At 34.3% G+C, this 26,034-nt stretch overlaps 2 protein-coding genes across 3 annotated transcripts in view; one reads left to right on the forward strand and one right to left on the reverse strand.

Moving 5' to 3' along the window:
• The window catches only part of LOC118205459 (pancreatic lipase-related protein 2-like), a 124,450-nt gene that overhangs the window by 81,933 nt on the left and 16,483 nt on the right, over positions 1–26,034 (reverse strand). The window lies entirely within an intron of this gene.
• LOC146996224 (cytochrome P450 2J2-like) overlaps positions 7,927–26,034 on the forward strand; it is a 39,736-nt gene continuing 21,628 nt past the window's right edge. Inside the window, exons 1-2 of the mRNA XM_085820445.1 lie at positions 7,927–8,418; positions 13,144–13,268. Coding sequence (XP_085676571.1) covers positions 8,192–8,418; positions 13,144–13,268 — 352 coding nt within the window. The 5' untranslated portion in view covers positions 7,927–8,191. The remainder of the gene's footprint in view (positions 8,419–13,143; positions 13,269–26,034) is intronic.

The following is a 26,034-nucleotide window of genomic DNA, read 5'->3' on the forward strand; positions in this document are numbered from 1 at the left end:
AAGAAATATTTTTGGAAAACATTTTCAGAAAACTAGAATGCAGAAAAAAATATTTGTATTTGAGAGCAGCTATGGATGCCCGGAGCGAAAATCTCCCTGTGGCCTCCCTTATTGGAACGGGGACCCCTTGTGGCTCATTGTTGACCGATGATAGCCTTTAATTAGCTTCAGCTCTGAAAAGCTTCTCTCGCAAGAAGCAACTGTAACACACACTGTAAAAAAAGTTCCTAGTGCCAAATAGAAGTTCGGGACTGATTTTTTAAAGTCCATTTCCATAATAAACTTTTCGGCACAGATCACCTTTTAGCTTCCTTCTCTTCAACTTTTGCCGCTTGGAGGTGATGTTTCAACCGTTTAATTTCTGATAAGATTTCATTTCCTTCTATATCATCAAAAGATTCTCTGAGAATGTAAACCAACTTCGGAAATTCTTGAATTTCTATTTCAGTAAGAAGAAATGACTGAACGGCTGAAAATTTTTCGCAGATTTTTTTGCTCCAAACAGTATTTTTATAGTCATCCTTCTAGAATATAAAATTGCTTTTTTATATACCTACATATAAATACATATACCTTCAAACTTAGGTTCTTTGGAGGTCTCTCCAGATAAGAGGCCTGGAGCGGTCCGCCCCCTTCCCCGCTTTAGATTACTTATTATTTTCAGTTCAAGATAAAGAAAGTTCCAGTTTGTAGTTCAAGATAACTTCAGTCAATTACAATAAATTGATCATTCGAACGTAAAATTAAAAGGAAAATCGAGTTCATATTAGTAGTGCTGCCATCTAACGGTAGAAGTAGAAACTACACCATTTCCTTTCTTTTATTCCATTCTAACTGTATGGTGCTGCCATCTCACGACTAAATTCAAAGTCTTTAAGATTTTTTAACATCACGACCCTAATTTTTAAAACTTCTTGCAATCGACAAGCAATTCTCTAAAAAAAGAGCGGAAAAGGAACACAAGAAATGGATTAGAACACTTATTTTAAAATTTAGGAGGGCAAAAGTTAGGAATTGCATAAGTAGGGTGGCATATTAAGAAGGAAAACATTTAAGGCAGTAGGACAAGGAGTAACTAACTGAAAAACCACCAACAGCAACAACAAAAAAGAAAAAAAAAAAAAAAAAAAAACTACTTACAAAGTATTACATCGATTTAGCGAAAATTTATTAAGTAAACCTGTCAAAGTGCACGAGAAACACGTTCGTGTAAGATTTAAAATTAGTCAAAACAACAACCTTAATTTGGCAGAGATTTTGAATAAAACTCTATTGATTTTGAAGTCTGTCAGACAAAGATCTCTCTTTTTCAGGAAAGAAAAAAAAAATCTACAAAACGGGAGGAACGATGATCGTATTTTCTCCTAAATCAAAGGAGTTTGTATCTGATCACTCTCGAAATTTCTGCAACCGCTCTTTAAGTGGAGAAGAATATAAAGAATTATCACCTATTCCCTTGCATGCTTTCTTGATGTATTTAGTAGCACATCCAACTAGCAATCCAAAGATCTAGGCTTCGAATCCTGGAAAGGGAATTGCGATCGTTTCGCGTTTCCAGCTCCGAAAAGCCTAAACGCTTTACCAAAATGAGAAGTGTTAGCTGAATTTTTTGCTTAATTTTATTCAGCTGATATTTGCCATTGCGGTTTCAAACAGGGCAAAAAGAAAAGCCATAAAATGTGCTAAGCACACTGCATTATCACGAAGCAGCTTGTTACAAAAATAAGGGTTGACTATTCTTAATCATTTGGTCCTTCGCTAGATCGAGCGCCTGCAGATTCCTTTATATTCCCTAAAGCTAAAATATTATTCTAAAGAACAGTATTTAAGAAAACCAAGGAAATGTAATGAAGAAATTAAGAGGCATTCGATTACTTGACACGTAAAGAGACGATCAAAAGAAAAGTTCTGAGAGAAAAAAAAATTCTGAGAGCTCAGATTTTTAACGATTACCGAAAAGGATTTATTTATTAAAAGTTTTTACGCTCTCGCTGATCTCGAAGTGTAACAGTCTGCTGTTGCACTCATTCCTTCTAGCTTTATTATTAAGCACCATTTTCTTCGCACTTACCCCATTTCAACAGCAAAATGACAAAAAATTTAACAGCATGTTTAGATTTTCGATGCCCTGTGTTACGTGTTGGTAAACATTTTCTGTTTTCTATCAGTGTTTTCTGAGTTCATCATATCAATGTCCAGTTTTCTTAGTATGATGGCTTGGAAATTTTTTTTGTCATTTTATTATTAACGTTTTGTGCGATAACTTTTTTATTAAATATCACGTTCTTCTCACATAAGGCCGCATAAAATTCATTTCAACAGAAAAATCTTAAAGCATGGAAAAACAAAGTAACTTTAGAATTTCCGATAGATAGTCTTGAGCGCTGAAGATAGAAATATTATATTTCGTGCAGAGTTGCCATTGGTTTCTTTCAAATCGTTGAGTTTTTTAATCAAAAGTTTTTGCAAAATATGAATATAAAATTAGACAATCAAAATTCGAGCTTCCAGGAGCACACGTTTGGGAACGTCATTCAAAATTTAATGGCTCCAAGTACCTTAGTTATTTCAAAATGCAAGGAACATACACACATGCATACATACATGCAGATTCTTTATTATTTAAGTCTTTTAAAGGTAATGCAGGGCGATAGTATTTGGTGACAACAGTTTGAAAAGTGAATTGCCGTTTATAGTGGACGACATAAAATGCCGTTTCGAGACTAATAGGCCATTCAGGCTAACACCTTTTTGGGCTTTAAAAAAAAAGAAAAAGAAAAGAAAGCCAATAGTACGAGAAGGAAATGCAGGGCGAATCCTGAATTTTCTCGAATATCAGAGTCTGAATTCGAATCCTAAAAGGCTCCTGAATCGAAATTCGAATAGTTCAAACCTTAGAGATAAAAACAATCGTTGGGAGCGGGCGAAGAAGATAGAAACAAACAAACTTTTTCTAAATATAATTGTGGATTAAATGATGTGTAAAATATTAAATATGAAATGATAATTACTGAAAATAACCAGACCCGTTGCTTTCCGATAAGAAATACAAAATTTGCACAAAACCTTTATGTTTTCGTGACTCATAGGACGCAGAAATAAATTTTGCAGATTTTAAAATTATTTTAACTTTTGACACAAGATCGAAATTAGGAATATTAAATAAATATCACATACTCAAAAATATACAATCTCAGGACTTAATAATTTAATGGGGTTTTAATTACGGGACAAAAACTATAAAACGAGCAATGATTTGTCATTCTATTTACAAAACTTTTGTAAAAAAAAACATTATTTAAGCATATTTATTAGTCCCTGCAGTGTCTAGAACTTTGAAGTCTTGCTACTTAAAACATCTCTAGCATGCTTAATCTGATTTATGCTAGAGAAAATGGGTAGGATAAGGCATTTCTTTATTATATTTCATCTATAAATAGCTTCATATGAATCCATGACATTATTTGTCTCAAAGCATTTCTGGAATTACATTAAAAGGTATGTGCATCCATTTGATATTATTTCACCCAAACCGGTTGATTCCGCCTCCTGCTAACCTACAGTACTGCTGACAAGAAATCCTATCTTGGACTCTTTCACTTTAAGTATACATTTAGAATAGATTTCTTAGCATAACCTATGCTCATCTGTGAAGCAAACTGGACTCCAACCCCTTGATTACAATGTTCACATGACATCTGAAATGGGGACCTGGTTGCAGCTAAAGTATAAGGAATGCATCGGTGTTTTTTCCCAGAGGCCTTTTTGTGGAACTTAGTATGTAAACTAAATTGCATAATATATATCAGCTTAAATATATGTACTACCTTGCAGATACTGTAAGCTTGCTACTAATCTGTTGTGCTGTCATTTTACTGTTCTTTTAACATCTTAAATCTATGAAACATTCCCAAGGAACGGTTGTAGGTCATACAAGAATATCTTTAATGTATTTTCGAGAAACGTTTGGTCATGCTCTACATTTTCGTGGTTACTAGATACTTTTCCAGTCAATTTAAATTGTTTTTATGATAAAAAAAGCGATATTTTGAGACTTACTAAACGCATCTACCTAATTTTGACAAATTCTATTTGATTTTCCTTCTTTCGCTTGATTGCTGGTTTTTAAAATTAAATTATTTCTTTTCTATTTATTTTCAAACATTGTTCAAATGTACTGTCAGTAACTCAAACAGTTATGAGTGCCTTGACCTCACTTTTCTACTATTTGAACTCTATTCATATTCTTTTGCGCTCAGAAAATTTTTATGCTTTGACTGATCGCAATATTTCGAAATCGACAGTTTAGTGGAATCTAATACAAAACAGCTTGGTAAATCACAGCGTGTTTTTACATATTTCCTCAATTGTCTTTTAATTTTCACTCCACTTTACGACTTAAATTACTTAAACGATAGGTTTTCAGAATTCGTTAAAATTTGTTGGAATATATGTCAGAGAATATACCCAGAAAAGTGTGGAAATAAAAGATATAGGTGTGGTAAGAGATTTTTAAAAATCTTAAAATCTCGCCTTATTACTTCATAATTTGGTTCTTGGATTTCTAAAGAAGTTTCGTAGCCAATGTTACTATATTTGCCTGCCTGCCCAATCTGCTTCAATTTTGGGGATTGGACAACGAATTCTATTTTGTGAATGTATTATTCTTAATTATGACATCTCTACGCAGAGCTGATGCCAAAGGCATCGAGGTCAGAATTTAGAGGCGGCAAAACTATTAAAATTTAGAGAGGCACTAAGCGAAAAAATTTAGGAAACTAAAAGATTGAACCTCGTGGCAAAAATCCCAGGGAGCTTGTCTGTACGAGAAAAAACTATTTCCAGTTAAAGAAATGTTAAAATCTATTGTTTAAGTTTATCTGAAGATTATGATTTTGATTATACGAGAAGATTAAGATTGATGAAACTTATAATGTTTATGTTGAAATAAAACATTTAATGTTTCAAAATAAAAGTTTTCGAGATATACTTGTTTAAGTATAAATGGTTTCCTTAAAATAAAGTCATTTTTATTTAAATATGAAAATCAATTGTTAGAATAAATCAGTTATTCAAACCCATCCTGGTCACACTAATTTCTGATAATCGAAGGTCTTCTGTATTTAATGATGACAAAAAATAGATCTCACAATATAGTGTCCATTGCGATACTCTTTCTTTTTTTCTATGATGGACACGGCATGTGACAGCATTATGTGACACGTGATAGCATATGGCATGTGACAGCATAGTTACGAGTTTGCTGCTTGTTATTCTCTAATCTTAAATTTTATCTACGAAGCTAAGATGTTGGAAAAAGGAAATGAATGATGAAATAGAAACAAAAATGCTTCAAGCACAATGATGTTTAAACTGTCAAGTATTTCGTAAGCTTTTCATTTGAGGGAAAAATAATACAATAATAATAAACTTGCAATTGAGGTACTGGAATTGCATCAGATATTTAGTAGTATTACGAACGCAAAGGAAACTTTCTTAGAGGAAATTAAAAGGATTTTGTAGCAAATATCATAATGACAAGAAAACGAAATAGCTTTATGATTCATTGGACTTATAGTACCCGCTTCATAGTACAGTGCAGCATTTCTCAATATTTTTGCTCTTTGCGGAATAATCCTCGAAACTCTTTGTGCGTGAGATAATTCTCTTCTTACATAAATTATTATGTGTCATTAATTAATAGCTCCCTTGTCCTTCAGGAAACTTGAATTTCATAGTATCTTTTTTACAGTTGATTAAAGCAAAAAATTAATCAATTTTCTATTGAGGGAAATCAGGTTAATTAAAAAAATCAACCTGTTTTCCTTCAAATTTCTTGACAGTATAAAAATACAAAAAAAGAATAACTTCTTTAATTAAAAAAAAAATTGAAGTTAAAAAAATTATTTAAAGATTTCAATTTTTTAATTAAAAATACTTTAATGGTAAATTTTTGCTTGAAACTTCAGCTCATAATCTAATGTAAAAGAGAATTTATCATTAAAATTTTTTTAAAGGAATTATTAAAAAATAAAAGGATACAAAAATTATAAAAATAAAGTAAAATAAACGTTTTATCTGTTCTTCATTTTCAGATTCGTGTTTAACAGTTAAAATAACTTAAATTTTTACGATAATCCTATCAATTAGAAATGAGTCCTCAGAAATTCTACATACAGGAGATAAAATCACATATCTAAACTGAGCGGCTCATAAACTAGAAAAAAACGTAAACAATCGAGATGAGGGTTTAGCATTTCTTTTTATTATTGCTTGCATACAAGGTTTGAAACAAATATTTCCCGCAAGTCAGAAGTGAACAATTCCAGTTTCACAAGATAGAAAATTTGTGTTTTGAAAACAATAACGGCTTTCTTATATATATATATAATGAAAAAATGAATAGAAAGTAAACAGAAGTAATCCCTATCTTGTGCATAATCAATATAAAGAGAAAGTAACCTGAGATTAGCTACTTATCAATAAATTTAAGTGTTTATTGTTAATTTTGAAAAGGCATAAGATAAATAAAATAACAATAATTTAATAAAAAGCATGCTTATCAGAAAACTTAAGTATATGATGCTAAATAGTAAAAATTAGTAAACTAAGGTATTTTATAAAACTATTGCTATAACACTAAACGGAAAAATAATGAAATAATAATATAAATATAAGTATATATTACAGCCTCATCGTTGACGTTTCACGCAGATTTCTTGCGAAATCGGTGTGTTAACGGGGATCTCAATTACAAAGCGATAAAATAATCTAAGCATACTAGAGAAACAAAGAAAAACGGATTGCGGTATTTACTTAATGTTTCACTGTATGGTGAACTATAACCGATTTCATAACGCCTCGACTTAACACTTTGGGTAAAAAAATTATGTGTGTTTTTAGCAAATGATAAATATATGGTAGCAGAGAATTTTATTTCAAATTAAAAAAGTGTAGCGGAAGATTTGAGTGATTTTCCTTCTATATGCATGTCATCTGAGCTCAGGTGGTAGAATGAAGAATTTTTTGAGTTCGAGGTGCATATCATAGGCATGCATTAATAATCATTTCTTATTATAAAAAATAATATACAGATCTTCTATATGAACGGGTAAATATTCTCTAGAAAAATGCATAAAAATGATATAAGAAATAATATAATAAAAATAATATAATAAATGAAATAAATATGTACGAAAAACGTGCATCTAAAACTTATGGATCTAGGAAAGAATTATAGTTTAAAAAAATAGAAAATGTATCTCAACATTTAACACTGCATTGAGAATTCTAAACATATGCTGCAAAGCTTCTTTTAAAATTTTTGTAATTTTCCTGTTGAATTGTGTATGGCGTAAATGCGAAGAAAACGATGATTAATAATAAAGCTAAAAAGACAATGCGAAGAAAACGATGATTAATAATAAAGCTAAAAAGACAAAAAGAAATGGATTAACAGCTGTTAGTGTAACAGCAGGCTTGTAGATTGAAAGCTCAGCGAGAGCGTAAAACCTTTAACAAATCCTTTTGGGTGATCATTAAAATCTGAAACTCTTCAATTTCTTTCATTTAATTTAATTTAGATTTTTTTTTTTAAATTTTGTCCTTTGATTAACGTTTCACGTTGCTAAAAGTTGACCCAATGCTAAATTCTATTATCAATACCACTAAGAAATTACGGGCTGTGCGATATCGAACTAATCCACAAGCTCAATTGAAAAGTTCTTCTGCGGAACAAAAGATGGAGCCGCTAGCGGAGCAACGATTTAGTAACTTATTTGGCGACTTCGAAATGAGCACTCTTATAAGAAAGCATAGAACGAGATGTTTGATGGGGGCATAAGGAGGAGATGCGAAATTTGAAACGAATAATTGCTTTTTTCCCAAACCTGGCAATTTTATGAAGTTAACTCGAGGCTTAGAAAGAATCTCCCAGATATTGTTATTCCCCTCATTCCACAGGGAAAATGTGACTCTTTATCTTTCAGATTAATTTTTCAAGGTTAGGAGGAGTAGATAAATATAACCTCCCATGTAATCTGTGAGCATTTACTATTCCACAGCAAGCGCGCAACTGAACGAGTATTTTTCACTTGTCATCTCATGCATGTATAGTTTTACGTCATTCACTGCCTATTAGACGTTTCTTTAATTATTTAAAAGGTTAAATTCTGGACAGTTTTTGCTCATTATGGCACTTTCAAATTATTTGCAAGATATCAAACCGGAATTTCTTATAGCGTCTGCTACGATTACCCTGTGTATTCTTCTTTCTCTAATTTTGCGATGGGTTGTCAAAAAGAGGAATTTTCCACCCGGACCTATGGGCTTACCAATTGTTGGCTATTTACCATTCCTAACGAAAAATGTGCATCTCAAACTTATGGATCTAGGAAAGAAGTATGGAGAGGTATTCAGGTTAGTTGAACGAAATTTATTTTACACTTAGTATCACTTCAATTAGAATCTATTAGCGGTATTTTTTATTTGAAACTGTTGTTAGGTCTTACGTCAAATAAAAGGCTATGTCAAAAAAAAAAAAAAAAAAAAAAAAAAAAAAAAAAAAAACGCGAAGATACAGTAGAAGTTAAACGGTTTTGGACGCCACATATCGGGAACTCTGATACCATTTTGAATATTTTTCCAAGGTCAAGTTAAATTAAATTTACTGTTAATTTAGTTACACTTTTAAGTTTTTTTTATTTATTTAAACAATGCAAAATACATACGAAGGTTTAAGATGCTCAATTAATATCGGTGAATGCATACGACATGAAGATTGATATACGTTATTGCAGTTTTTCACAATAACGTACATACTTTTTTCATCCATTGTAATCGTAAATTTGTTACAAACTGTGTTCATAATGATTATTGTTCCTCATATTTTTCCATTCTCGAATCTTGAAAGAAAAGTTGTGAAATTCGGAAATTTAAGTGAAATTCTTTCCACTCACCTAAGAAATTAAAATTTCTTAAACTTAAAAATTTTCTTCAGTGATAAATTGCACAAGTGGGATAACGTTTTTGAATATGGGAATGATTTAATTATTTAAAAAGAAACATCGGAAGCTTACTAACAATTCTTATAAGAAATTTTTACATTTATTTAAAGACATACGCTGAATCTTTCAATGCGATGATTTCTAGCCAGGTTTCTTGGAATGAACAAATACAATTATAATTGCTTTAAAAAGCAATGATTTCATCATAAGAAGTAACCAATGATCTGATTTACCTTATATCGCATAATCTAGAAAAAAAAAAAAAAAAAAACCGCTCATAGATGTGGTCATAGAACTATACTTAGCTGTCGATGTGCAAATATTTGTGCTCCGACTGGGTTATAAAACTTCATTTTTAATACAGACCATAGTGTGAAGGTAGTAAAGTTACAGAAAAATCCTGTAACTTAAATACATTATGAGCAGCAATCAAATTTAAGAGATGAAAAATGCATGAGAAAGAGGGATTCTTCCATTTCTGGAAATTTTACTTCCCAAAACAGGCTTCTTCGTTTAGAAGTTAAATTAATAGATTCCGCAAGAAAAAATTATTTAAATCTATCAATAATCATAAGAAAAATACTGTTATTTTCCCTACATAATAAAAAGATTAAACAAATAAAACAAATGTCATGTAGCCCAATATTTGCTTTCATGCTGCATGACACCTTCTGTCTGTTTTTATTGTTTCCTTACTGCAAGAAATAATTTTTTAACTAAGTATTTACCCCTAAATTTGAGATTCTAAACAACTTTCCAAAAGGTATCTCGAAAAATAAATTCATTACTGATTCAGGAATTTCTTCATTTCAGAAGCCACACGTTCAGGAAAACAAAAACATTGCTGACGTCCGAGTGGAAATTAAATACATGTTAATCTGTAATTTTTAGTCCAAAGGGGCAATTTGCCCAGAAGGAGTATTGATTTCGTTTTGGCATTTCGCTCTGATTCACTCTAAATAATGTTGGTTCACTTTTCAAATTTTTGCCACATATTTTTTAACATATTTAAAGAATTAAATAATGAAGAATCTGCATGAATTGTATGTATGTTTTTCGCATTGTGATGAAACAACGATACCTAGAGCCATCAAATTTTGAATAACGTACGTTTCCACCCGAATAAGCGCATTTAGAAGCCCAAATTTGAAATTTGGAATTTGTTTTATTATCTATTTCATATTTTGTAAAACTTTAACGAATTTTTGATTAACAAATTCAACGATTTAGAAGCGAGCAATGGAAACACTCTACGAGGGGAAAAAAAAAAAAAAAAAAAAAAAAAAAAAACCCTTTTTATCTCCAGCACGCGAGACTGTGTATCCGAAATTCTAAAGATATGCTCATTTTAAAATTATTTTGCGATATTGTTGTTGAACTGAATTTTATAGTTTAAGTGCGAACATGATATTAAATAAATAAAGCGAACACACAAAGCGTTAAAAATAGGCCCTTTGGGAGTAACGTAAAATCTGAAAGCTTTCAGATTCTCTCTCTTTTTTTTTTTTTTTTTTTGATTATATATATTTTTATGCTGCTTATTTTAGACTGAAGTTCTGGATTCATTTTAAGCAGATATCAAGGACGAAATCTGGCTTATCAGATGATAAATTTGTCTAGACAGAGATAACTCAGGTAACAATAGCTGAAACCAATTGCTTAAATTTTCGCGGACGGTACCTGGTTTTATGGACTGAAAGGCTAAAAACCAAAAACCATTTTCTTGTGGAATGGTTACTGACTAATGCTATGGAATCATTTCCCTCTTGAATAATTTCATGATGACTGAAATCTCTGACATCGTAGTTATTTGAAGATTCCAAAAGCGAAAATTTCTTTAGGAGAAGGGAATCTTACTTCTACAGGTTCAGTTTGCATATGGGTTATAAATGAAATAGCAGTTTTCATCCATAAAGTAGTGTGATTGAAAAAATTCGGAATTGCAGTCTGCCATTTCAATTTCAAATTTTAATACTTTCTGTTTTTCGACCTCTAAAACCTGGAAGAGCATATATATGCTGTACAAATTCAAACAAAAATTCCATTTAAATTCCCTTCGATAAAAAGATGATATTTTAAATTAAGATATAGCCGAATTATGTAAGGAAATATTTCCTCTAATTTATTATTTGGCAGATCCAACGGGACTGATTGAAAGAAAAGTCAGTCATTTTTATACGCATAGTGTAACCATAAGTATTAAAAATGTATCTAAATTCATATACTCGAATGAAATTAGCGTAACATATTATCAAGAAATCAGACAGATCTTTCCTATCGGTCAATAGTATGTTATTCTTATAAAGAATGGTATATGTACCTTCTTAATACCTGGGTAAAAAATGCAATAGAGTTCCGGAAATCCGACTTCCGATTATTCAACATTCCATATAACTCTAAGATCACTTTTTCAAGGGCTAAATTTTGCTAGCGAAGCAGCAGCATCTTTGAAATAATGAGACTGTTTATTTTTAGCTAGACTGCAACGATTTCTGACATCGCTTGTACAGTGCAAACAGTATAAGTACATTTTAATTACTGTATTATTGTAATAAGAGTACATACATTATGCGTGGGATCGTCCGCATATTTCACTCTTCTGTTCAAAGATTTATTATATAACTAATTCTATACCTTTTCTCCAGTGTGAAACTATTTCCTGGAACCTGTATAATGAATTAGGCGACAGGTTTTGTTCATTTCATGGAAATTCCAGTCTTATCTCTTTCCTCCTCTCAGTAACAAAATGGCTGAAGAAAGACAGATAACTGCTATCATTTATCACTTATATTTTTCCTTTCTGTTACTAGCTGTTAGCAAGCACATGGCTGCTAGGCGGGTATAGTTCATTTCTCATTTCAAGTAGAATTTCTCAGTTAATATCCAGGCTTATATGTAATGCACTGTTTTGTCCGTGCAAGTGAAAATGTCGAACAAGAAGAAAAGAAGTTAACATGACAACGGAAATGAATTGGATGCCTGTAAAAGCATTGACAAAACTGTCAAGGTTTTTTGTTATGTGCAGTTTCTGGCTTCACGGTTATTTCTAATTGTCGTGCTACTTGACAGCATATAGGGGTCTAGCAGTAGGCGCCAGTAAAAGTTAAATAATGTGCATAAATGATCCTTTTCGCTTTTGGTGAGAAGCCAGCCACAGGACCGGCAGCTGAACTGAGTTGCGAAACTGACTTGTTACGCAGGAATTTGTCTGAAAGCTTTCGTTGTAGGAGGTAAATAGACGCGGGAGCTTCGTAAAAAATGCCTAATCTGCATCATTGGCTCCATTTATTGTTTACTTGTTCCTTGAATAACGATGCAAACAGAAGAGTAGAAAAATGTATTGTTTTTGTCTAAGAGACGTTTTGTCGCAGCGTGATGTATCTCGGAGAACTTCCCACGGCAAACGAAAAAAGGAAAATACCTGACTTCGTTAGTTAATATTAAATTAGCTAACGAAGCTATCAAGGGTACGCAATACTGCCGAGCGTAGTAACAGCTTAGAGAAACGTAGCCAAAAGGCAAAACCGCTCTATTCAAGAATCCTAATTCTCTCTATGGAAGTCAGTGAACCTAAATACTCTCTACTACTCATTTGCATTTAACGCGATTCTAAAAACTCATTCCGGTAAGGAATTGTAAACTGAAGCTGGAAAAGACAAGATAAGAGCTTAAAAATAGCTATTATAAAATTAGGATGTACCTTACAAGGGAGTAAGATTAAAATTTTGTAGTTTATTAAATTTTGTAAGTGATTATTCCGCTCCAAAATATTCTACACAACAGTTTAGGTATTGGTTGAAATATTATGAATTATGTACCCATCACTACACGTAAGAGAATATACCCATCACTTTTTCAGTAAAAATCGACATTTTTCGGTAACGCTCTCCCGTCAGCCTACGTTAATGGAGTGTGGGGGACTCTACTGTATTACGTTAATGTTATTACGAGTGAAATTTCACTCACAATATATGTTACATTTTACAGTGCGTATTTCATTTTTATTTTATTTATTAGAAACTGAAAAAGAAGATTATTTGAGTCATGATTTTGCCATTCGATTTTGTCATGAAAATTTAATGCATTATGCGGACAATAATGTAACTGTATGTTAATTGTTTAATTTTTTTCTAATTAGTGTGCGGCTAGGATCTGAGACGATTGTGATATTAAACAGCGCAAACGTTATTAGAGAAGCGCTCGCGAAGAGCGAATTCCTGGGCAGACCTCCGAATACGTCATTCACGTTGTTCGATTCTAACAGTAAGTGGTATTTATGACTCCTTTTCAAAAGTTTTTTACTTTCACTTGTTGTACAATATGCGGAATGTAATATACAGCTGAAATATCTCTCGTGGATATTTACAGTTTTTATGGGGTGTTTTAGTCACATGATTAATACTACTGCTTATTAGCAGATTGGGTAAGTCTCTTAAATAACTGGCGGGGATGAAACGAAACTGTTGCCTTTCACGGCAAGTACCAGCGATTATTACAAGTGATGAAATTATCTGAAGATAACGCTCTTAGAATAAGAAAAGAGAAACTTTCTTTCCCTCAATATTATAAGACTGTAAGTTGTAACTGATTCATTATAATGGAATTTACTTTTTTTAAAGTGGCAAACTCACTTGTTGAGCAAAGGCGATGATTTGAGTACGTGGACTCGACAGAACTCTAGATTAAAGGTTTCTGCCGGCCTCATCTTTACTTTCGCTAAGTGAGACCGGTGAAAGAAAATGAGACTCCTGAAATATATCAGAGAAAACATTTCTCGCTAAAAAGACAACAGCTCGTTCCTCAGAACTTCCAGAATGTTGATAAATTTTATGAGAAGTCGCAATTAATAGCGATTTAATTTTTCGTCGCAATTAATAGCAAATAGGAGTCAGTTGTTTCCTACTGTCAGTATTTCCAGTTTTGCCGGTGCTATTTACACAATTCTAATACATTTTTACTCAGAACTGCATGTACCTCGACATAAGAAATCAATTAAAAGCATAAATATAAGTTTATTAACCCCAAATTAAAAATTATACAAGATACCGAAACGTACACAAAATTGCAATAAAGTAATATATAAAACAAATAATAAGCAATAACGTATGAAAACAGTTATGCCATATTCCAAAAGCATAAATGAACATGAATATTTATGTTAATTTACCACAGTAAGCAAAAAAACCACTGATGGGTTACTCCAAACTTACTGTTGTGTGGTTATCGAAATGATAACCTTTATCCCGGTCTTTAAACTTTAGTTTTATTTAGTTTCTTCCCATCCGCTAATCGGTTTTCAATTTATTCCTCAGTATCAACATTGTAACTGATAACAGTTAAAATTCTTCGTAAGAACAATACATTTTGATATGGAATCACAAAAAAAGTTGATTCCAGTTTCATACGTCAAAGATGACGTAAATTCTTTCCTACTTAAAAGCATCAAAAATAGAAATCGCTTTTTAGTGAAAAATATTTACTACCAAAAGCGCTATGTAAACTATTACAAAAAATCGAGCTTTTTTTCGGCAAAATAGTATTTATTATCCCATACCCACCACTTATACACTAAACAGGAATTGTAAAGAATTCAATTGTTAGCTAAAACTAGCGATTTTCAAAATGTATTACTATTTTAGATACTTAAAAATTTGTTTCTACATGTAAAAATGAATAAACAAAAACATTATTTGAAAATAATTACTCCTAAAAATTTAAAAAGAAGGAAATATGCAAATAATTATAATATGTTGTTGTATACATCTCTTTATTTTGACGGTAATTTAGAAGTCGAAGTTAAAGAGAAATTTTGTAGCTATTGCATGCAAAGCATAAAATGAAGAATATCTCTTAAAAATTAATTATACCAAACACAATAAATAATAATAGCACATTTAGTGAAATATTGCTAATAACTAAGCATTTCTCTTGGAATTAGAAATGACTAAATTTTCCTGTTTGTCCCGTCATTTTACATTACATAGCATTACCTGTCATTGTCATTTATCATCAATATTTCCATTCCACGAGAAATCAGCGATGAGTTTATCATGATCGCGACATAGCAAATTGTATGTCTAGTTAGATCATACCATTTCACTGAACCTAAGATCTATTCATCTCTGGAGTTGAAACCGTGCATTGCTTTACAAACCGAGCGATTCAAGAACAATACATATGTACTTCTTAACAAATCTCATTTCGAGGTTAGAAATCTTTAGAGTCGAGTATTTACTTTTCGATTCATACTAGGGTCGTTACTTTAATTGAATACTTGAATATACATGTATTATTTAACTTAAACACTTGAATATACATGCATATTACACATTTTTAGAACGATTTCGGTAAATAATTCAAAAAAAGTAAAGGTTTAGGAATAAAAATTTCAGGCAACAACTTCTTTGAAATGAGAAATATTGTCTGCTGTTTTTAAATTTATCCTTCTTTTAAAATGACGCGTATAAACAAGCTGCGGACTGAAGGGTATGTTTTTGCTATTTCTGAAAAGAGACATTTCCATTTCATAATTGAAAAACTTTTTGAAAATCACGATATTAAAATTTCTAAGGGCAAAATAAGACACATTATTAATCGGAAAAAGAAAACCCGTCAGTCATTACTTTTCATGGAAAGAAGCACAGAAATCAATTGCAAAGTCTTAAAATACATCTGCAGCAACAAATAAATAAAAAAATGAACCAAGATTTACAACTTAAAAAAGATAAGGAACATAATGTTCGCCGGCTTTTGCCGACGTCTCAACCTAGAATGTTTTGTAGAACCTTGTATGCAAACAATTTAGCAGGAGATGAATGGAAATACATTTAGCATTGTTCATGTGTGATAATTGAGCTGTTTTATATGTTTGGAATGATATTTCCAATAAAGCCATACGTAACAACAACACATTGTGACCTTTATGAAGCATGGATTTACATGACTGAAAGAAAAATTCTGTTTATTATGGAAAACGAAGAGGAAAAAAATATACTGTTACGAATTTGGTATTTAAAAAGCTAATGTTAGTTCAATTATAAATTAAATGGTTTTATTTCTCGCGCAGTGCAGCGCGTGACGAATATTAAAAGAAAGCTAAGCCGGAAAAATTAAAAATACAAGAGCGCGTGCGTTAAATAAATAAATATCTCTTTTTGATTTCGAGAAAGTGCTGGAAAATTCTAGCGCGTGATTTTAAAATCTTATAAAAGGAGGAAAACATCTCAGTTTGTATTAGTTGCTTAGTTTGTTGTTGTTTAGAAAACTTCCGTTGTTGATTATAGCGAATTCGCGGATTAGCGTTCTTTAGCTGTTTTGAATTACGTTCTATTGTACATTTAAGTAGTTAAAAGATAACTACTGTGAGATATTGTGATACTGCATGATAATTTGAGAAAATTTAAGCATTTCTGTTGTGATAATAATAAATTTTTGTTCATTTTTCATCGGACTTGTGCATTCATTTCATAACGAACCCGTACGCACGCAACAATTTTTGGTGTCAGAAGTGGGATTTTGAATGCCAATCACAAGAGCGATGGAAGAACAGTTAAAACAATTCATGGTAGCCTTTACTACATTTAAAGAATAAATGAAAGACTCTGTTAAAGAAGAAATTAGGTCCGTTAAAGAAGAAATGAAGTTGGGCCAGGAATCCGTTAAAGGAGAAATGAAATTGGGCCAGGAATCCGTTAAAGGAGAAATGAAATTGGGCCAGGAATCCGTTAAAGGAGAAATGAAATTGGGCCAGGAATCCGTTAAGGAAGAGATGAAATCTCTTAAAAATGAGATGAAAGCAGGTCAGGACGAAATGAAAAGAGAAATTACCTATGCGTAATAGAAAATAAATTTGAGGCTATGGAAGGCAGAATAGATGCGGTTGAAACTAAAGTTGGACAAATAGAAGAAAGAGTTTCTTCGGTAAAAGAACAAGTAGAAGAAAGAATTTCTGTAAAAGAACATATAGAAGAGAGAATTTCTGCCGTCGAACAACAAATTGATGATAGGGTTTGTGCTGCCGTCGCCAAAGAAGTTGACAGCCTAAAGAAGTGCATAGCGACGGTAGGAAACAATTCTGAAGGTTTCAAATTTTTATCGATGCCTGCTCGTTCCGTTCTGAAACTATCTACATATGATGGGAAGACCTCCTGGCAGGTGTATAGGACACAATTTTCTATCGTTGCGGATGCGAATGGATGGGATTCCCAAGCTAAGGCCTGTCATCTCGCCGCTTCTCTGAGAGCAGACGCAGCGGATATCCTGCAGACGCTTCCCGAAAATCAAAGGCTAGATTTCGAAGCTCTATCCGGCGCTTTGGAGCTGCGCTTCGGCGAGAAATGTTTAAAAGACTACAGCAGGCTCCAATTAAAATCTCGTCAACAGAAGCTCACCGAAACGCTTCAGGAGCTCGCCACGGATGTTGAAAGGCTGTCACATCACGCCTTTTCGGAGTGCCCGACAGAAACAAGGGAAATCCTGTCCCTGCAATATTTCATCGATGGCATCCGGGACCCTGAAATACAGAAAGCACTGCGAATGGCGGATGTTAAAGATCTGAAAAGCGCTTTAGTGTACGCCATGAAATTTGAGGCAGCCCAGCAAGCCACCCGTCGAGACCGCCATCCAGTCAGAGCTGCTCAAGTCCAGGAGCCAGGGGATCAAGTCACTGCTCGTCTAGACGATTTAACTAGACAACTGAACGCCTTGAGACAGAATATTGGTGACAAGAAACCGGCCGTAAAGTGCTGGAACTGCGGTGCTGAAGGACACATCCGACGAAACTGCAGAACACCCCAGGGCACGGATGCTAAGACCGCTCCTAACAAACAGCAGGGAAACTAATTAGTGGCCATCTCGCGGGGCGGAGGTTGCCAGATCATGAAAAGCCCCAGTTTAAAGCGCTTCAGGTTTCTGCAGTGAGAGGCGGCAGTAATGGACTTTTCATAATAGGACATATTAATGGAGTTCCCTGCAATATGACGATAGATACAGGAGCCAACGTTACCATCATCCGAAAAGATTTGGCTCAACAACTGGGAAGCAAACTTATCTGGACGCCGCCCCGCGTTACCCTACAGACTGTGTCCGGTGAGAAGATCAACATCGATGGAAAAGTAAATGCTAACATCACGTTTGGAAGTGCCGCTTACCATCACACGGCATATGTAGCAGAGATCACTGATTCTTGCATACTCGGATTGGACTTTCTAAGGAAATACAATTTTTCCTTGGACTTTAAAAATAACGAATTGCATTCTACATCTGAGGACATAGCGTTATTTGGAGTCAATGATGAAGTTAAATCTGTCCATAAAATCATAGCACAAGACAATATCACAATACCGGCAAGAACAGAAATTTTACTTCCTGGATCCATAGCCGAAAACAGAAATTTCCGCTACGGCATCATAGAATATCCCAATAACTGTAATAGCCCAAAAGGAGTACTAGTAGCCTCAACACTCGTCGACCTATCCAGAACGGTTATCCCGGTGAGAGTCGCCAATTGTACTCCAGTAACCACCGTTGAAAGAAAGAGTAACATCCAAGAATCCGTGTCCTCAGAGAGAATTACATCGGAGTTATTGCAGAATGCGCAATTAAACAGTACAACAATAATTAAAATTGATAAAGAGAGGAATGCTGCCGATCGCGTCATTAAAGATCTTCAAGTTGTTTTCTCCCGCTCGTCTTCTGACGTGGGTCGAACTAGTTTGACACAACATAGAATAGATACCGGCGATCATCCCCCGATCAAGCAACATTCAAGACGTCTACCGTTTGCTAAACAGGAAGAGGTGCGAACACTGTTAAAAGATATGGAAGAAAGCGATGTCATCGAGCCTTCAGTAAGTCCATGGGCATCTCCCATCGTCCTAGTCAGAAAGTAAGACGGCTCAACAAGATTTTGCGTCGACTATCGCCGGTTGAATGAGGTTACGAAGAAAGACAGTTACCCTCTTCCTAGAATTGACGACATTCTAGACACTCTTTCTGGCAGCAAGTGTTCTCAACACTTGATTTAAAGAGTGGGTATTGGCAGGTAGAAATACAGCCTGAAGACCGAGAAAAGACGGCATTTACTACGGGACAAGGGCTTTGGCAATTCAAGGTGATGCCGTTTGGACTGTGTAATGCGCCGGCAACATTCGAACGTCTTATGGAAACTGTTTTGAAAGGCCTTTCCTACGAAGCCTGCCTCATATACCTGGACGACATCATCATCGTCGGAAAGAGTTTTGAAGAACATTTAGAAAATCTTAGGAAGGTGCTTCAGAAACTGAAAGAAGCCAATCTGAAGCTGAGTCCCGCTAAATGCAAATTGTTCCGAAAGGAAGTGACTTACCTGGGACATGTCATCTCTGCAGAAGGTGTGCTCACGGATCCTGAAAAGGTATCAGCCGTTAAATCCTGGAAACGTCCCGAAAATGTCCATCAGCTGAGAAGCTTCCTAGGGCTCTGCACCTACTATAGGAAATTCGTGAAGGACTTTTCTTCCATCGCAAGACCCCTACACAAGCTGACAGAGAGCAACCAAAAGTTCTTGTGGACAAAAGAATGCGAAGATGCATTTAACAACTTAAAGGAGGCTTTAACATCTGCTCCAATCCTGACGTATCCTCAGCTTGACCGACCATTTATTCTCGACACTGACGCGAGTAATGAAAGTGTTGGTGCTGTTTTGTCCCAAGAAATAGACGGCCAAGAACGTGTAGTGGCATACTGGAGCAAGTGCCTGTCTAAACCGGAGAGGAATTATTGTGTCACCAGGAAAGAGTTGCTCGCCATAGTCAAAGCTGTAGAACAGTTCCATCACTATCTATACGGCAGAAAATTCCTGCTCCGCACCGATCATGCATCATTGACCTGGCTTTTAAATTTCAAGAATCCTGAGGGTCAAATAGCCAGGTGGATACAGAGACTCCAAGAATATGACATCACTATCCGTCATCGTAAGGGATCATCACACGGAAACGCCGACGCCCTGTCTAGAAGACCTTGCCAAGAAAGCTGCCGATATTGTTCCAGGGTGGAAGTGAAATACGAGCTGCTGACTCCGGTCGCAAGACAAATTACAACATCAACATCGGCTGATCGAGAACCGTGGAGTGATGATGAAGTTAGGAAAGACCAGCTGGAAGACCGCGACATTAAACCCATAATTGATTTAATGGAGTCATCAAACAGAAAATCTACCTGGCAGGACATTTCTATCTGTAGTCCTACAACCAAACAATATTGGGCACTCTGGGATTCACTTCACATTCGAAACGGCGTCTTATACCGGAAATTCGAATCGGATGATGGGAAGACGTTCCGATGGCAACTTATACTTCCAAGATCCCGCATTCCGGATGTCCTTAAAGAGTTACATAGCACCCCTACTGGAGGTCACTTTGGAATAATGAAGACCTTGCAGAGAGTTCGTGAGCGCTTTTACTGGAATAATGCAAAGGATGACGTGCAAAAGTGGTGCCGATCTTGCGATGCCTGTGCAGGTCGGAAAGGAACGAGGAGACGCAGCCGAGGCAAGTTGCAACGTTACAACGTAGGGGCGTCTTTTGAACGTATCGCCTTTGACATCCTGGGACCTCTGCCACGAACTGCTGATGGCAACAAATACATACTCGTTGTCATTGATTACTTCACCAAGTGGCCTGAAGCTTATCCTATTCCTGATCAAGAGGCTGTCACAGTAACTGAGGTAACGATACAGCACTGGATTTCCAGGTTCGGAGTGCCTCTTCAGTTACATTCCGATCAGGGAAGGAATTTTGCCTCGGCAGTAATCAAAGAACTATGCAAACTACTCGGCATTGACAAAACTCAAACGACGCCATTGCATCCCCAGTCGGACGGCATGGTAGAGAGGTTCAATCGAACCATCCTTAATAACCTCTCATTAGTGTTTTCCAGAAACCAACAGGACTGGGACAAGAAATTACCACTCTTTTTACTGGCTTACCGCAGTGCTGTCCACGAGACTACCGGCTATTCTCCATCACAGATACTCTTCGGTCGTGACCTTCGTCTGCCTTGTGATCTATTGTTTGGCCGCCCTCCGGATGCTCCTTCATCGTCTGAGGAATATATTCAAGATCTCCAGGCCCGGTTTGAAGTGATGCACAACTTTGCTCGAGAGCGAGTCAACTTGGCGACGGAGAAGATGAAGACCCGCTACGACACAAGAGCTACTGAACATCAGTTCCACGAAGGAGACAAGGTGTGGTTGTGGAATCCGACTCGACGGAAAGGACTTTGTCCGAAATTACAGTCACCTTGGGATGGCCCGTATACAGTCCTAAAAAGGCTGAATGACGTCGTGGTTCGGATTCGTAAGTCTTCGAACTCTAAACCTAAAGTCGTTCATTACGACAGGTTAGCTCATTACTATGGCCATAGTACGTAATGTAAATAATTCTAAATAGTATCAGACCATGGTCCTTTTTGTTTATAAATGTGTATTTGATTTGATTTGCATTTAGTATTTGATTTGTATTTAGTATTTGTTTTGTATTTAGTATTTGATAGCATTTGATTTGTTTAAGTTAGTTATTGCATTTATTGTTTATATTGTTTGATATTGTAATGTAATGTTTATGCCTCAGTTGCATTTATGCCACAGTTGTAAGTTTAGCTTCCTGTCCAGGGATTGTACTGCCCGGGACGTGCAGTCCTTGGGAAGGGGGCAGTGTTACGAATTTGCTATTTAAAAAGATAATGTTAGTTCAATTATAAATTAAATGGTTTTATTTCTCGCGCAGTGCAGCGCGTGACGAATATTAAAAGAAAGCTAAGCCGGAAAAATTAAAAATACAAGAGCGCGTGCGTTAAATAAATAAATATCTCTTTTTGATTTCGAGAAAGTGCTGGAAAATTCTAGCGTGTGATTTTAAAATCTTATAAAAGGAGGAAAACATCTCAGTTTGTAGTAGTTGCTTAGTTTGTTGTTGTTTAGAAAACTGCCGTTGTTGATTATAGCGAATTCGCGGATTAGCGTTCTTTAGCTGTTTTGAATTACGTTCTATTGTACATTTAAGTAGTTAAAAGATAACTACTGTGAGATATTGTGATACTGCATGATAATTTGAGAAAATTTAAGCATTTCTGTTGTGATAATAATAAATTTTTGTTCATTTTTCATCGGACTTGTGCATTCATTTCATAACGAACCCGTACGCACGCAACAATACATACCTGGTTTGTCAAATCAATGCAAAGAAAGGGGTTTGTTACGGGATTCTCTTATAATGACTGTTACGGGATTCTCTTATAATGAGAAATTAAAAACAAGAAGAATGAGAAAAAATGTTAAAATCAGCTTCACTATCAAGAGAAAGTTTGACATCCGATATTTATTTAAAAAAAAAAAAAAAAAAAAAAAAAAATTAAAAAAAAAAAAAATTTCCATTTCTTTTTCCCAATGTTTTTTAACGAGTGAAATTTCACCAAGACAAAGCAACAAGTCATACTTTGAAAAGTACCATTGCATTCCTTGAAAAAATGAAGACTGATACAGATACTGCATATATACCTTTTCAATGTATTCCTGCAAAGCCCCTGATGTTTCACTTAGAGCAGCGGTTCTCAACCTTTTGAGTAACGCGTACCATCTAAACAAAAATTGAAAACCTTTAGTACCACCACTACAAAATACTACTACCACCACCACCACTCTTGAACAAAGCTCAGATCGCATAAATTTACCAGTGTTAGAGAAAAACCTCAATCAGGATGTTGGGGTTTTAATTTTTGAATTAAATAGTTAAAATACTTTGCTTCTTTCCGTACCACATTTTTCTCTTGCGTACAACCGGTTGAGAACCCCCGACTTACGGACTATTGTGCCTTTGGTCTCTTGAAAAAAGTTTTTCCTAAGCGCAAGCCAGGATGGATGAACGGTGGAAAGTAGTGGAATGGAAATCAATACTCCTGGAAATTTTATCAAAATCCCTTCTGTCATGAAAATCACGCTGCAGACTTATAGTTTAGAAAAAAGGCTGTCGGATCGAACATATATCTTTACATTTTAAACATTTATTAAACGATTCCTAAATCTTTTTAAAAATGTGTAAACACCTTATGTATATTATACACTGTGTCCATAAAAGTACTTACTCCAGTTTCGCAACCATTGGTCGTAAATATATACTTCTAGTTACAAAATTGTTTTAAATAACACAAATATTCATATTTTGTCATTTTTAAATTTTTAAATTTAAATTTTTAAATTTTAAAAAAATCAGTTTTATAGAAATTACGAAAATTAATTTTTCATACATTCCTTCGGTCCCTATACTTATATTTAAGACAATTTTGTACTTATTATAAAGAATTAAATACAAAATGTTTTACTTCTATAAGACAAAAATTCACCAAGATATTCAATTTTAAATTAAGTGATCATATTTAAGGTCTATACATAGATTGAAGAGCAAAATGTTTGCAATTCTACATAACTAAAATAACATATCAGTTTAGGAAAAGGTTTCCGATGTTAACATATTAATTAGCGAGCATTTCTATGTAAGATTACCATGGAAAATATGGCAATATAATTTAATGAAATTTTACAGAATTCGCATTCTAGAAAGCTTTCGACATTGATACGTTGCCAACTCGTAACTTTTGTATGAATTAAACATTAAAAACATCTTTAGTGTGATGATTTTTGAAAGATTATTCGAAAATGATGCTAATGAAATGAAATTTTATGACAGCCTATTTTAGACCAGAAACCAGACTAGAAACCAGACTTCGCGAATTTCATTTCTCTAGCATCGAAATTGATGAGCTAATTTCTCTCACTCAAAAATGAACAAACACAACACATTTTGTTTTCCAAAATAAATATTACAAGCAAACTGAGGGATTAGCCATGGGAAGCCCCCTCAGTCCCATCCTGGCTGATATCTACATGCATTATTATGAATCAAAATTGTTTGAAACTTTAAACTTCCCGGCATGGTTCCGCTACGTAGACGATACTTTTACCCTGTTTGAAGGTAATAAAGATGATTTAAATAAAGTTCTTTCAACAATGAATTCTATTGATCCTGCTATTCAGTTCACTTTTGAACTTGAGACTTGCAATTCTCTTCCGTTTCTCGACATTCTGGTCACACGTAACACATCCAACTTCAGTACTACGGTTTACCGTAAACCTTCATCGGTTTGCCTTCCACCACACTTTAAATCATGTCATCCGACTAAACAAAAGTTAGCTTCATTTTATTCCTATGTTTTCCGTGCTCTTCAAGTTTGCTCCTCCAAACTAGCCCTTGATGAAGAACTAAATTATTTAAAAGCAATAGCTATTGACAGGGGCTTTTCACCCAACATTATTAATCAAGCAGTTAAAAAATTCTCATCTCAACACACTAAAAGGTCTTGTTTTAGGAGATTATAAAAATTCTGTTGTCTTTCCCTCCTTTCCATCAATTAGCTATAAAGTTGCACATATTTTGCAGAAATTTAACTTTCGGGTTGTTTATTCTCCCATCAATAAAATTCCGAGTTCCATACTTAAGGACCCCATTCCGGATATGGATTCCTGGGGTATTTATAGGATCCCTTGCCAATGTGGTTTAATTTACATTGGCCAAACTAAGAGAGCCTTAAAATTTAGCGTCAAGGAACATGAGGCATATGTTATAAAAAAGGAAACACAGAAGTCTTCTGTTGCGCAACATTGTTGGTCCGAAAATCACACTTTCAATTTTTCTGCTTCCAAAATTATTCAAAAAACATCTTCCATTGGAGAACTGGATTTTCTAGAGGCATTTCACATTCATAAAAATCTTTCTGTTCTAGTTAATGATCCTAATTCCAATCCAAATTTACCTTCGGCCTTTAAAGAAATTATGTTTTAGTTCTGGTTTCGCCAACAGATGGCGCTACTTGCTTATTCTTGTCCAGGCTATCTTATCTTATCTAATCATTTTTTCCTATCTTGTTCATTTGCGGTTTTGCAGCTGAGGATGATGGTTCGGTAAAACAATCGAAACTAGTCCTGTGGAAATTTTGTAAATATAACGCTGATTTTTGTTGTTTGTCTTCTGAATTAGCCTATTTTAGCATTTGAAAACTTATAAATTATTTGGGTGAAAATTCTTTGGCATATCATTTGCAACGGAAGTATAAACTGAAGAATGTTACCCATTAGAAAACCGCAAAGGAATATCATTGAATGCCTTTTAATGGGAAAAAATAAACTTAATTACTTCAACTATTCTAATTCATTTATCAACCATCTCGTCAAAGCATGATGGAAATGACGTTAAATATATCAAATTTTGAAATTAAATTTCTTGACCAAATTTGTCTTACGGGAATCAAACTAAGCTCTCTGAACCCTTAAGTAAAGTAATTCCCAAACAGAAGTTTTTAAATAAACCAATTTTAATTCGTCAGCTTAACTGTTTTCACAACCTGTGTGACAACAAAAGCAATGTTCGGAGACTGCGAGTATTAACAAAATACAATTTAAGTACTAAATATGAGATTTGCAAGACAAAACGCGTCTACAAGCTTTGTTTCGAGCCCTCAATTTACTCGAGCAATTACGGTTAGTTACCAAGGCTAAAGCTGCTCTAAGTAATTCGGAAGCAGTGATAAATAATAGAGAGACGGTCAGAGAATGGTGCCAAAAGCTGTTCTTTGAAACTCAAGAACTCTGTACTTAAACAAATTAACTAGTTTGCATTCTGACGGGATCCGATAAAAGTAAAAATGGCAATAATAAGATGACTTGTTAATAAATTTAAACTTCTACAGTTTATTTGACTACTCAACAACTTCTTGAAATTTTAAAATTTCAAATCTCTATATAGAGTTTTATGTTTAATATAATATGGAGTGCAGGAAAAAAATCGAAAGGAATTTATTCTGCAAAATTAACAGCTTCTGAAATTTTTTGCCCTATTATTATGACACATGCCTGGAGTTTACATGTATAATTATAGAAGTGAAAATGCGCTTTTTGTAATAAAGGTCTAAATTAGAACTTACACGTAAAAGCACTTTTTTT

This window comes from Stegodyphus dumicola, chromosome 7 (genome assembly GCF_044657685.1).
Source record: "Stegodyphus dumicola isolate Sdum_Otavi_A_Nest chromosome 7, ASM4465768v1".
NCBI classification, from domain to species: domain Eukaryota; kingdom Metazoa; phylum Arthropoda; class Arachnida; order Araneae; family Eresidae; genus Stegodyphus; species Stegodyphus dumicola.